Source organism: Panulirus ornatus, chromosome 32, assembly GCF_036320965.1.
Source record: "Panulirus ornatus isolate Po-2019 chromosome 32, ASM3632096v1, whole genome shotgun sequence".
NCBI classification, from domain to species: domain Eukaryota; kingdom Metazoa; phylum Arthropoda; class Malacostraca; order Decapoda; family Palinuridae; genus Panulirus; species Panulirus ornatus.
The window spans coordinates 27855738-27870780 of record NC_092255.1 but is presented as its reverse complement, the minus strand read 5'-3'; the positions used below and the strand labels follow the sequence as shown (position 1 = coordinate 27870780).

The window sequence follows — 15043 nt, the reverse complement described above, 5'->3', positions numbered from 1 at the left end:
CAAACTCAGTCACCAGCTTCTGCAGTTTCTCACATGAATCAGCCACCAGCGCTGTATCATCAGCGAACAACAACTGACTCACTTCCCAAGCTCTCTTATCCCCAACTGACTTCATACTTGCCCCTCTTTCCAAAACTCTTGCATTCACCTCCCTAACAACCCCATCCATAAACAAATTAAACAACCATGGAGACATCACACACCCCTGCCGCAAACCTACATTCACTGAGAACCAATCACTTTCCTCTCTTCCTACACTACACATGCCTTACATCCTCGATAAAAACTTTTCACTGCTTCTAACAACTTGCCTCCCACACCATATATATATATATATATATATATATATATATATATATCTTTCTTTTTCTTTTTTTCAAACTATTTGCCATTTCCCACGTTAGCAAGGTAGCATTAAGAACAGAGGACTGGGCCTCTGAGGGAATATCCTCACCTGGCCCCCTTCTCTGTTCCTTCTTTTGGAAAAATTAAAAAAAAAATATATATCTATTTTATTTTGCTTTGTTGCTGTCTCCCACGTTAGCGCAAGGAAACAGACGAAAAAATGGCCCAACCCACCCACATACACATGTATATACATACACGTCCACACACGCAAAATATACATACCTATACATCTCAACGTATACATACATATACACACACAGACATGTACATATATACACATGTACATAATTCATACTGTCTGCCTTTATTCATTCCCATCGCCACCTCGCCACACATGAAATAACAACCCCCTTCGCCCTCATATATGCGAGGTAGCGCTAGGTAAAGTCAACAAAGGCCACATTCGTTCACACTCAGTCTCTAGCTGTCATGTAATAATGCACCGAAACCACAGCTCCCTTTCCACATCCAGGTACCACATTACTTTCCATGGTTTACCCCAGACACTTCACATGCCCTGGTTCAATCCATTGACAGCATGTCAACCCCGGTATACCACATCATTCCAATTCACTTTATTCCTTACACGCCTTTCACCCTCCTGCATGTTCAGGCCCCGATCACTCAAAATCTTTTTCACTCCATCTTTCCACCTCCAGTTTGGTCTCCCACTTCTTGTTCCCTCCACCTCTGACACATATATCCTCTTGGTCAATCTTTCCTCACTCATTCTCTCCACATGACCAAACCATTTCAAAACACCCTCTTCTGCTCTCTCAACCACACTCTTTTTATTACCATACATCTCTCTTACCCTATTATTACTTACTTGATCAAACCACCTCACACCACATATTGTCCTCAAACATCTCATTTCCAGCACATCCACCATCCTCCACACAACTCTATCCACAGCCCACGCCTTGCAACCATACAACATTGTCGGAACCACTATTCCTTCAAACATACCCATTTTCGCTTTCCGAGATAATGTTCTCGACTTCCACACATTCTTCAACGCTTCCAGAATTTTCGCCCCCTCACCCACCCTATGATTCACTTTCGCTTCCATGGTTCCATCCGCTGCCAAATCCACTCCCAGATATCTAAAACACTTCACTTCCTCCTGTTTTTCTCCATTCAAACTTACCTCCCAATTGACTTGACCCTCAACCCTACTGTACCTAACAACCTTGCTCTTATTCATATTTACTCTCAACTTTCTTTTTTCACACACTTTACCATACTCTGTCACCAGCTTCTGCAGTTTCTCACATGAATCAGCCACAAGCGCTGTGTCATCAGCGAACAACAACTGACTCACTTCCTAAGCTCTCTCATCCACAACAGACTGCATACTTGCCCCTCTTTCCAAAACTCTTGCAAATGAAGCCAAATGTCCCTGCAAGCAGAAGCAGGCAGGCAGCCACCACCATCAAATAACTCCACTTCCAAAACAGGTTAACATGAATTTCTGGATTATGCACTAACTGGCAAGTGTATAAAAGATGGGCAGCTGGTGGGATGTCTGATCACTTCTTGGTGAAGGCAAGGGTGAAAGTTTGTTTTTGCTTTAAGAAAAGAGGAAATGACATGGGCGGGAAGAGGGTGGTGAAAGTGAACTTGGAAGAGAAGCTTGTGTGTGGGGATAACAAGAGAGAATGAGTGAAGAATGACAAAAGATAAGAGTACAGGAAACTTAGGGTGTGAGTGGGTATGAAAGGTATCTAAGGAAGCATTGCCTACATGTGGGGAAGTGTGTGGCATGCTATGACATCATCATATTTATCAAAACACTTTCATTAAGTCTGCATACATATAATGTCATTTTGTTTGTTCTTACACCTAGTTGTCTTACTCACTTTAACAAGGAAGTATAAGGAACAAAATATGGCCTCATGCACACATCCTGTCTCTAGTTGTCATATGTATTGTAACTATCCTTGCAACAAGGATAAACCATATCAACATACTTCTTGTGTACTGCAGAAGGTTACTAACTGAGGAATAAGTAAGTGGCTGAAAACCTCTTACAACACAAATTTCTAAACGTATGAAGAGGATCTATGGCATACTTACTAAAATAACTAACATTTACTTTTGAGTTCTCATTGACTAATCTTTGAATGAGGGGCATTCTGCCTACCCCTTTTTGCAGAATATGCAGCCTATCCTCATATCTCTTAAACTTAGGTTTATCTCAGACCATGGATGATAACTTATCCTCAGGTAATCTACTTTCTGAAACGAGTTTACTTAATTATATTAAATTAAAGATAAAACATGCTTTGCAGTCAATATACCAAAAGTTTATCAATGGGAAACCTGTACCAAAAGCCACATTTTGGTATAAAACAGCAATATAAATGGATGCAAAATATTAATTGGTAAGAGCTCCACCTAATTTTACTTAGTTCAATATTCATGAACTATTCCCATTATCAAGGGAAAATCAAAAACATTCTGGCAGGCATTTTTCATAGATATTGTAAACCTGTGGTCCTTACCCAATCCTCAAAGGTTTGAAGGGAAGCAATGCCTAATTTTCTGGACTAAACTAATATCATTCTTTACAAACCTAATTATCATTCACTTATCTTTATATTAACCATCATCAACTCCATTTCCAATTTCATGTGGTGGACAAAGTACATACAGCCCTTCATATCACTCATAAACACCCGTAATATCTATGTGTTTCACAGATTATCTTTATAATAATTTTTCTTTTCTATTTGTAATCTGGTTCTCCAAATTCAGACAACTAACTAGATTACAAACCTAAGAACTTTTCGCTTATTCCCATTAGTATAAAGCCTCTATGCATCCACATCATTGATAGGACTGAACATGTATATACTAATCCCACAAGAAAACATTCATTCCTTCACTTTACACTAAATGTTATGCAATATGGGAACTGTCCAACTTTTGTAGAAAATATGCCTGCAATAATTCTTTATTCCAACATTTTTCACAGTGATGCGTTTGCTGCCGGTATTCAAAATGAGTTTAAGAATCTATATTTAATATAAATACTGAATATTATGCATATGCAAGACTGCAATTACAAATGCAAAGTTAGCTGTATTAATTCAAAGTGCTTATTTGTGCTGGGTAAGCTGAAGGCCAGCTGGAGTTGTATGACTGCCAGTACAAACCTTATGTTTGTTGGGTGCAGGTGTACAAACCTTAAGTTTGTTGGGTGCAGGTACACTTGGCTCCCCATATTTTTGCCGCCTCTCTTTTGCTCTATCTCTGTACTGAGCTGAAGTCAATGAACCAGGACCACCACCTTCCCCTGACCCTTTGGACTTCTTCATTGCCTCCAAGTTAGTCTTGTGCAGGTCTGATAGCTGTATATGTCTAAAGGAGAGACAAAAATTGTACACTACAATAAATTTCCCATAAATTATATCAATTAAGAAAGTATTCTTTAAATGCAATTTTCTTATATTAACAAGTATTCTTTAAATGCAATATTCTTATAAGTTTTTGCCTTCCAAGACTAGATTCTAACCTAAATTCACATTTACTTGTTCATAAATCTTACCTGCCAAGTGCTTCTTTGTTAGGAAATTGCCTTTTACAGAGGAGGCAAGCCATTTTTGTATAATCTGTAAGCTTCTCTTCCCATCGTTCATCGCTGGCAAGGTTACCTAACCCAGCTCCACTTTCTTCTTCGCTATCACTTCCTTCACCCCCATAAGCTGCCACCAGCCCCGACTTCTTTAGTCCTGCTAGTACCTGCAATCCATCAATAACTATCACAATCAAAGATTTAAAAACTACTGATAAGTGACTAAACTTTTACCAAAATAGGGCACTTTACCCTATCCTTTGTTGAAAATATCCAATCTTTAACTACTTTTCCAGCCTCATTGAGGTAGCATCAGAAACAACTAAAAAAATGCAGTCTAATTTGCACACATACACTCTCTAGCAGTCATGCATGATATAATGAAACCAAAGCTCATCACAGTGAATATCCCATGATTTACCTTGACAAGTTCATGTGCCCTAGTTTACTTGACTGTTACTCAGTATGTCTATTCATCTACTATCTATATCTCTGATGCCTATTCCCTTCAAATACTCCCTCAAGCGGGTAGCCACAGCAAAAGTCACCATAACTGGTGAACTCCAGTGCCACTTCTCAGCCTTCAATACCTCACCCTTACCGGGCCACTGGCAAAAGGCAACTCTAGCGAAGTGTTTTCAGAGGCTCCTACCCAACAACGTTCCTACCGACTACTACCTAATGCTCCAACCTGCTACTAATGCCCGTCTAATGTTCCTACATACTAATCCTTTCCACTGCTCACACCATTCTGCCAAAAAGGCAGGAATAGCACTTGGCACTCACTGTCAGAAAATTAGTTACAAAAAACGAGTTGTATGAGTCAAGTGTTATGTGTGACAAGGAAAGATCTGTATGTTTGTGGACAGAATGCCAGTAGTTCATACGTGGGTGAGACAGAAAGAAAAGATAGCTACCTGGATCAGAGGAGTGTACCTTGACAACTGGTGAAGTGCTGGCTCAACATGCAACCATCACTGACCTTCCTAAAACCAGGTGGGTAGAACCAGTAATATACTCAACTGGTCAGTGGCTACCAACCCATTAATACCTACCACTACTATCCATCATGCCATGTCCATTCAAATAAATCTATTCCATGTATGTCCCTTGTCTTCCTGAATGTTCTGGCCCTATTGCCCCAAAACTCCCTTCACTTCATCCTTCCATCTTCTCAGCATTGAAGGGAGGTAGGTACTTCCCCCTTGTTCCCTCCACTTTTGACAAACAGGTCCTCTTACTCTTAAGTTATTTTTCTGTGCTCATCCTCTCCATAAGACAAAACAAATTCAGCATAACATGATCAGCTCTCTCTATCAGACTGCACTTACCAATAACCACACATCACTCTTACACAAAGTGATTCTGCATATGATCAACCCTGCAAACTGCATATCATCCAAAGGCATTTCCTACATAAATCACAAGAATCAAATACCCTCAAGACAAATAATACTGACAAAATACATTAATGAAATATCCTCATGGCTACCAATCAAAAAGTCAAAATAATCATATCTTACTGGGTTTAACAGCTGATAACTGTAAACTTATCTGGGAATATATTTGTTTAAAACATGATTTATTCACTGTCAGAAGTAATGTTTTCTCTTTCCATTCATACAGTTTCTTTAAACACTACATTTCTACTACCATTAAAGCTAAAATTCTCAATTTTCATAAACAAGAAACTCCAATTACTGTAATTCAAATGAATAAGGGTATAAACTTACTGGTGGGGCTTCCTTCTTCATATGCATGTGGAATACCTGCGCCTGCTTCTCAACCAAGGCTGCACGATCTCTTCGTTCTAAAAGTACCGCAAAAGCTGCATCCGCTGCACCTGTGCCTCCACCTTCACCCTTGGCTCCTCCTATGGGTTCAGCTGCAGCAGCTTTACTTGCCACAGAACTCTCATTACGCTTGTTCTGTGCTTTGGCCCACCTTTCCATATCCTTGGCAATTTTCTTTGCTACCTTTACCTATTAAAACAAATTCACAATAGCATATTTAATGTTGGTTATTCTCACAAATATACTGATACACTTAACATCTTCATACTTATCATTTTCAAACAAAATGGGGAAGGGTGCAACAAACCTTGTCCTGTTTATCTTTCTCCTTTTCTTTCTTGTCCCCCTTTTTGCCCACTTGACCATCTTCCCCAACTGGTGCAGGTAGATATGTTGACTTTTCTGCATCCCAATAAAGGTACTGCCCACTCTCCGCATTGTAGTAATACTGACTGTTTGCATCATAGTACAAAGTAGTCGAAGGATCATAGTAATATCCTGAGCTTTCATCATACTGATAGGTACTTACATCTGGAGGGGCTAGAAAAATCAAATTTCATTAGCTATGGCAACTTTCACAGTGTCCATAAAGAAGAAATGAACAAGAGGAGGATTGCAATTCATTAGATAGATGAAATTAAGTAAAAGGTTTAAGTTCCCTAAAACATTCTTAAAAGAATTTTCCACAAGCATTTCCTGTCTTTAACAATTTCTTTATCATACTTATTTCCCATTTTCTTCAGTTAAGAAATGCCAGAAACAGATGAAGAATGGCCTCGTTCACTCTCACACACATCCTCTAGCATGTCATACATATGCACAAAAAGGAGAGCCCCCTATCCACAACTAAACCTCTCAGGCTTGCCCTGATGACTTCATGTGCCCAGTTCATCCCACTGATGGCATATAACCCTCTGTATATCATATCACTCCAATTTGCATTATACAATGTGTGCCACTCTTCTGCAAGTTCAATCCCAATTACTCAAAGCACCTTTCACTACATCTTTCTATCTTCTATTTGGTCTCCCCTTACTACTTGTCCCTTCCAACTGTGACTTACACGCTCTTAAGACATCTTCTCCTCACTCACCTCTGTATGACCAAACCTGAAAATTTCATCACACCCTCTTTAGTTCTCTCACCTACACTCTTCCTAATACCACTCTTCAATCTTAACATGGTTTAAAGACATAACAAGTTTGGTATTCCATAAATGCAACAGACATGCACTTGAGAAACAGAAACACAAAAAAGTATAGGTTAGAATGAAGTTGATAAGCACTCTACAGGAGGCAAAAAAGAACTGTACATCTAAAACACCTATAGCTTACACAGTAACTGAAAGAAAACCTATCAAAAATGAACATACTTTGACCATATACTCAAAATGGCAATGGAAACAGGGAAAGGAAGAGGAGATAAGAACTATTGATGAGATATGAAATAAACCACAATATTCTAACTTGTATCCAAAACAAAACTTGACCACAAACTCCATTGGTCCCCTAAAAAAAGAAAAGGGTGCTTTTACAGATGACAGCCAGATGAGTGAGATTCTAAAGCAACAAGAATTGGTATTCATTGAGCCAGCAACAACCAAAACTCTTCAAATACAGATGCTCCAATACGAGGTCAATCTCATAGTTACTACTGTTGTGTGCAGATCTATGCAACTTCAGTGATTAGGACACACCTGCTAATAGGATTTTCCTGCAGATCAGTTTGAGTTTGTTAATTTGGCATCTGAGTGCCCAGAAATATCTAACAAAAATCCAGCAGTTAAATGGAACAGAACCTCTATGACCTCAGAAATAAAGCTAGAGCTCTTTCAATGCCCTGTGCTGGTAAGGGAGCAAACCACAGAGAGAAGAATGCAGAGGAAATTAAAAGAGCTAAGGGGCACTTTGCTCCTCTGTCTGCCAAGATAACCATAAGGGTTAGAAATCTACCTGTGGAGAAAATGCTCTCCTTATACATAGGACATATGAAGAAGAGAAGCTTAGATCTAAAGCTCTGAAGAATTATGAGCATTTATGTAAAGAAGACAAAGTAGCTGAGCCAAAGCCATTTCAAATAGGTAAAGGATGGCTAGATACATTTATTCAATGTCAGAAGCTACATAACATTGACAGTAATGGTAGAACCTGCTGGTGCAGACCACAAAGCTGTTATACACATCCCAATTTTCTCTTTCTGTTTATTAGTTCATTACATGTAATCTATCTTCTTGCGAAGTTTTTGCAGAACACAAACCCCAACATAAAGTGTGGGATGGGTGTATACTAAAAGTACACAAACAAACCTTTAAAACATGAAAATTCTAAGGTTGGTTACTCAGATAAATATCATTATGGAGATGCAGGCTTTATTATACTACCCATACATTACTCTTATATCCTCAGAATTCACTCTTAATATTTCTCTCAAATATGTATCTACGTATGAAAGTACGAGAGATGGCCGGAGAGCATTATTGGATTATGAATTGATTGATAGGCGCATAACAGAGAGACTTATGGATGTTAATGTGCTGAGAAGCAACTGGAGGGATGTCTGATCCTTATCTTGTGGAGGCAAAGGTGAACATTTGTAGAGGTTTTCAGAAAAGATGAGAGAACGTAGGGGTGAAGAAAGTAGAGAATAAGTGAGCTTGGACAGGAGACTTGTGAGAGGAAGTACCAGGAGAGACTGAGAGCAGAATGGAAAAAGGTAAAAGCAAATGACATAAGGGGAGTAGGGGAGGAATGTGATGTACTTAGGGAAGCAGTGATGGCTTATGCAAAAGATGCCTGTAGCACGAGAAAGGTGGGAGATGGGCAGATTAGAAAGGTTAGTGGGCGGTGGGATAAAGAAGTAAGATTGTTAGTGTAAACGAGAGGCATTACGACGACTTTTACCAGGAAATAGTGAGGTCAAGAGAAAGGTGCAGGAGGCAAAAAAGGGGGCAAATAAGAGTTGGGGTAAGAGAGTATTGTTAAATTTTAGGGAGAATAAAAAGATGTTTTGGAAGGAAGTAAAGTGCGTAAGACAAGAGAACAAATGGGAACACTGGTGAAGAGGGCAAATGGGGAGGTAATAACAAGTAGTGGTGAAGTGAGGAGGGGATGGAGTGAGTATTTTGAAGGTTTCTTGAATGTGTTTGATGATAGTGGCAGATATAGGGTGTTTTGGATGAGGTGGTGTGTGAAGTGAGAGGTCAGGGGAAATGTTTTGGTAAACAGAGAAGAGGTAGTAAAAGCTTTGCGGAAGATGAAAGCTGGCAAAGCTGAGGATTTGGATGGCATTGCAGTGGAATTTATTAAAAAAGAGGGTGACTGTGTTGTTGACTGGTTGGTGAGGATATTCAACGTAGGTATGGTTCATGGAGAAGTGCCTGAGAGTTGGCGAAATGCACGCATAGTGCCATGGTACAAAGGCAAAGGGGATAAAGATAAAGGTGAGCATTCAAATTACACAGGTATAAGTTTATTGAGTATTCCTGGGAAATTATATGGGAGGGTATTGATTGAGAGGATGAAGGCATGTACAGAGCATCAGATTGGGGAAGAGCAGTGTGATTTCAGAAGTATTATATGATGTGTGGATCAGGTGTCTGCTTTGAAGAATGTACGTGAGAGATACTTAGAAAAACAGCTGGATTTGTATGGAGCATTTATGGATCTGGAGAAGGCATATGATAGAGTTGATAGAGATGCTCTGTAGAAGGTATTTAGAGTATATGGTGTGGGAGATAAGTTGCCAGAAGCAGTGAAAAGTTTTTACCAATGATGTAAGGCATGTGTAAGAGTATGAAGAGAGGAAAGCGATTGGTTCCCACTGAATGTCGGTTTGTGGCAGGGGTGCATGATGTCTCCATTGTTGCTTAATTTGTTTATGGATGGGGTTGTTGGGGAGGTAAACGCAAGAGTTTTGGCGAGAAGGGCAAGTAAGCAATTTGTTGTCAATAAGAGGGCTTGGGAAGAGAGTCAGTTGTTGTTCGCTGATGATACAGCGCTGGTGGCTGATTCGGGTGAGAAACTACAAGAGGTTGGCGACTGAATTTGATAAAGTGTGTGAAAGAAGAAAGCCGAGAGTAAATGTGAATAAGAGCAAGGTTATTAGGTTCAGCAAGGTTGAGGGAAAGTCAGTTGGGAGGTAAGTTTGAATGGAGAAAAACTGGAGGAAGAAAAGTTTGTAGATATCTGGGAGTGGATTTGGCAGCAGATGGAACTATGGAAGCATAAGCAAGTCACTGGGTGGGGGAGGGGGTGAAGGTTCTGGGAGTGTTGAAGTGTGTGTGGAAGGCGAGAACATTATTTCGGAGGGCAAAAATGGGTATGTCTGAAGGAATAGTGGTTCCAACAATGTTATATGGTTGCGAAGAGGAAGGTGGATGTGTTGGAAATGAAATGTTGGAGGACAATATGTAGTGTGAGGTGGTTTGATCAAGTAAGTAATGAAAGGGTAAGAGAGATGTGTGGTAATAAAAAAAGTGTGGTTGAGAAAGCAGAAGAGGGTGTATTGAAATGGTTTGGTCACATGGAAAGAATGAGTGAGGAAAGATTGACAAAGAGGATATACGTGTCAGAGGTGGAGGGAATGAGAAGTGGGAGACCAAAGTGGAGGTGGAAGGATAGAGAAGAAGATTTTGAGCGATCGGGGCCTAAACATACAGAAGGGTGAAAGGCGTGCAAGGAATAGAGTGAATTGGAACGATAAGGTATACCAGGGTCGACGTGCTGTCAATGGATTGAACTAGGGCATGTGAAGTGTCTGGGGTAAGCCATGGAAAGTTTTGTGGGGCCTGGATGTGGAAAGGGAGCTGTGGTTTCAGTGCATTACACATGACAGCTAGAGAATGAGTGTGAACAAATGTGGCCTTTGTTGTCCTTTCCTAGTGCAACCTCGCGCGCATGTGGGGGGGAGTGGGGTGCCATTTCATGCGTGGCAGGGGGACAACAGGAATGGATGAAGGCAGCAAGTATGAATATGTACATGTGAATATATGTATATGTCTGTGTACGTATATGTATGCATACGGTGAAATGTATAGGTATATATATGTGTGTGTGAGGGTGGGTTGGGCTATTCTTTTGTCCGTTTCCTTGCGCTAACTCGCTAATGTGAGAGACAGCAACATAGTATAATAAAAAAATAAACATGTATCTTAATTGCTTTTAATTCTAAAAATAAGAAATACTAATCTATTAAATGACTTTCTACTCACGATATGTTGGGTACTCTCCACTTTGCATCTGAACACCATCATAAGCAGTAGTGGATGTTGCCTGTGTATATGCCTGATCACTAGCAGTTGTTGTTGAAGTAGTTGCTGTACTGTGGGTGTTCTGAGCTGCAGCAGCAGCCACTGCGGCACTTGAGGTGGTAGCAGCTGATTTTTGATGCATAGCTTGAAGAGCTGACTGAGCAACAGCTGCTGCAGCATTGACAGAGTCTGATTGGTTTGAGCTGCCCTGCTGCTGTTGATTTGATTGGTATGCCTGTGCAAAAAATTCAAGATTTTAAATCTATTCTACTCAGGATGACTTCCTAGAAAACAGGTAAGATGAAAATCAGTAACTGAAATCTTGCAAACAACATCCTTTTCTTTTCATTAACTTTCTATTTTCCACAAAACTCAATGCATTTAATAAAAGGAAAATAAATACATATAAATTACAATTTTTTTTTAGTCAACCTAATATTACAATTTCTTTTTTAGTACTAAGAGATAAAAAATGATAGGAACAGATTTGAAGTTATCCTAACTGATAATTCTTTTCTTTCGTACATGTTTGCAGTTTCCCAAATCTGTGATGTATTTATCACACGAAGAAAATGAAAAAAGGCCTCATTTGCTCACATTCATACTTTAGCTGTTATGCATTATACAATACACCACAGCCCCCCACCCACAATCAGACCCCTCAGACCTTCCCGTAGTTTCATGGGCTGGTTCATATGCCCTAGTTCAGCCAATTGACAGTATGTCATTCCCAGTATACATTGTAATTCACTTTATCCCATGCAAGCTTTTCAGTCCTCAAAATCTTATTCACTCCACCCTTCCATCCCCAATTCAGTTTCCCACTTCTCCTTGTACCCTCTTCTTCTGGTACATATATCCATGTTGCCAACCTCACATTACTCATTCTCTCCAAACACTCAAACCACTTAAGCACACACTATTCAGCTCTCTCAAACATTCTCTTCTTATTACCACACTTCTCTCTTATTTTATCTTTCCTTATTTGATCTACTCTCCTCACACTACACATTATCCTCAAAACACAATCACCCTCTTTTACATATTCTCATCTATAGCCCTTGTCTCACATTCATACAACACCATCTGGACTATCATAACTTTAAACATATCCATCTTCACCCTTTTAGATAGTGATCTCTATTGCATAAATTCATCAATACTCCCAGGACCTTCACCACATTACCAACCCTAACACTCACCTCAGTTTCCATGTTTCCATTTCCTACCACATCCACTCCCACCTATCTAAATAATTTCACTTCCTCCAAGTTTTTTCCATTCATATTCACACACCTAATAATCAGTCTATTTGCACTGCTAAGCCTATACCCTTGCCATCTATCTATCTGTATCTCTGACAACTGTTCCCTCCTTGAAATCCCTCAAAGGGGTGGCCATGGCAATAAAGTCTCAATGACTAATGAACTCTAGTGCTGCTTCTAAGCCTTTACTGCCTCATCTTTAAGAGGCCACTGGCAGAATGCAACTCTAGTGCAGTGTTTGTAGAGGCTCCTACCTAAAGTTCCTACTGATTACTTCTACCTAAAGTTTCAGCCTACTATTTCTATCTTACTTTTATTCACATTTACTCTCAACTCTCTAACCCCACAGTCTCCTAAACTCAGACATTTGCCCCTCTCCAAGATAACTACATTTTGCCTCCTTTACAACTCAATCCAGAAACAAATCATATAGCTGTGGTTACATCACACACCCCTTCCAAAGATCCACCTTCACTTGGGATTGCTCACCCTCCTCTCTACCTATTCACACACATGCATACTCTTAAAAAAAAACTCACTGCTTATAACAACTTTCTTCCCACCCCATTTAATCATGACTATAAAACATCTCTTTCAACCATATCAAATGCTCTCCCCAAATCCATACATGCTACATACAAATCCTTGTTTATGGATGGGGTTGTTAGGGAGGTGAATGCAAGAGTTTTGGAGAGCGGCCAAGTATGCTGTCTGCTGTCGATGAGGGGGCTTGGGAAGTGAGTCAGTTGTTTTTTGCTGATGATACAGCACTGGTGGCTGATTCAGGTGAGAAACTGCAGCAGTTGGTGACTGAGTTTGGTAAAGTGTGTGAAAGAAGAAAGCTGAGTAAATTAGAATAAGAGCAAGGTTATTAGGTTCAATAGGGATGAGGGACACAAGTCAATTGGGAGGGTAAGGCTGAAAGGAAAAAAATGGAGGGAGTGAAGTGTTTCAGATATCTGGGAGTGGATTTGACAGCGGATGGAACCATGGAAGCGGAAGTGAGTCACAGGGTGGGGAGGGGGCAAAAATCCTGGGAGCCTTGAAGAATGTGTGGAAGTTGAGAACATCATCTCGGAAAGCAAAAATGGGTATGTTTGAAGGAATGTTTGAGGACAATGTGTGGTGTGAGGTGGTTTGATCGAGTAAGTAACGTAAGGGTAAGAGAGATGAGTGGAAATAAAAAGAGTGTGGTTGAGAGAGCAGAAGAGGGTGTTTTGAAATGGTTTGGGAACATGGAGAGAATGAGTGAAGAAAGATTGACCAAGAGGATATATGTGTTGGAGGTGGAGGGAACGAGGAGAAGTGGGAGACCAAATTGGAGGTGGAAAGATGGAGTGAAAAAGATTTTGTGTGATCGGGGCCTGAACATGCAGGAGGGTGAAAGGAGGGCAAGGAATAGAGGGAATTGGATCGATGTGGTATACCGGGGTTGACGTGCTGTCAGTGGATTGAATCAGGGCATGTGAAGCGTCTGGGGTAAACCATGGAAAGCTGTGTAGGTATGTATATTTGCGTGTGTGGACGTATGTATATACATGTGTATCTGGGTGGGTTGGGCCATTTCTTTCGTCTGTTTCCTTGTGCTACCTCGCAAATGCGGGAGACAGCGAAAAAAAAAAAAAAATTGCTAAAAATAAACAGGGAGGCTAAAAACTGAATGGATTCACAGGCTCTCAATTCTATACAATCAAATTTAGTGACAACACCAAAGGTTGAGAAAGATGTTAAGTTATAAGTATACATCTAACCTGTGCTTGTTGCTGATAATACATGGTATAATATTGCACATATGAAGCATGTTCCTCTGGAGTTTGTGCATATAAAGAAGCACTGTACTCGGCCAACTGCTTGATGTCTGCACCTGCTGTGTATTCAGCTGGTTGATGGTACTGTTGCTGCTGTTGGCTGGACCAGCTATTACCTGTAACGTAAATTCAATAAATTCATTTCTAAAATGACCAATCAGCTCCACACTGTAAAATGCATCAGCTAATGCCTATAAAGTCAATTTAACAAATTCATTTCCAAAATGACCAATCAATTCCACATCGTAAAATACATTAAATAGCATAAAAATTAGCAATGACAGAAAATTCTCCAGTAAGGAGAGACATTTGAGCCCTCAATGCATAATGCATCTTAGAAGTATTTGAGTGGTGGCTAGTCAGCCTATGCATTTGGTCATATGACACTAAAATAATGCTTCCCTTTTTCATGTACCCTTTGCTAAAGAACATCTGTCAATGATGCACCACAACTGGCCAGTCACATGATGACAACTGGCCAGTAACATGATGACACAACCATCAACCCAAGGTGGTGCAGGCTTTCCCTAGCTTCAAAGGGCATGAGATATGATGGGGAATCTCACTGACTATTGGTTGGTATAAGACAGGAGGCTTTTGTCACCTCATGGTCCAATGGTAGTATGACAAACAGACAACTCAGTTTATTTCCATAAAATTACATGGCTGAGGATGAAAAATCCATAGGATACATGTTTACAGGTCGGCACTGATCAACAAAAAATAATTAAAAAGTGTCGCTTGCCTTAACAAAGAACAACATGGTTTATAATAAAGAGAGAGAAATCAAAATGATTTACCCTAAGATATAAAGACATGTCCAACACTTTTCTTATCACTATCATAACATTACAGATGGCAAGATTTAATGAGTCCTGTCACATATGGGATACATGACCCCTTTAGACTGGTTGGAGTCAGTCAATACCACATGTTCTTGT

The 15043-nt window shown here is 40.0% G+C and overlaps 1 protein-coding gene across 11 annotated transcripts in view; it reads right to left on the bottom strand.

Moving 5' to 3' along the window:
- Nucleotides 1-15043, bottom strand: part of LOC139759257 (RNA-binding protein 5-like) — a 74241-nt gene that overhangs the window by 16430 nt on the left and 42768 nt on the right. For 6 of the 11 annotated variants that reach the window (XM_071681392.1, XM_071681389.1, XM_071681394.1 and 3 more), the window contains 6 exons: nucleotides 14046-14218; nucleotides 10991-11264; nucleotides 6089-6321; nucleotides 5722-5970; nucleotides 3962-4155; nucleotides 3570-3774 (listed from right to left, as the gene is read on the bottom strand). In XM_071681392.1, the coding sequence (XP_071537493.1) occupies nucleotides 3570-3774; nucleotides 3962-4155; nucleotides 5722-5970; nucleotides 6089-6321; nucleotides 10991-11264; nucleotides 14046-14218 (1328 nt within the window). The remainder of the gene's footprint in view (nucleotides 1-3569; nucleotides 3775-3961; nucleotides 4156-5721; nucleotides 5971-6088; nucleotides 6322-10990; nucleotides 11265-14045; nucleotides 14219-15043) is intronic. The other 5 variants (XM_071681395.1, XM_071681391.1, XM_071681397.1 and 2 more) reach the window with 1 other exon arrangement.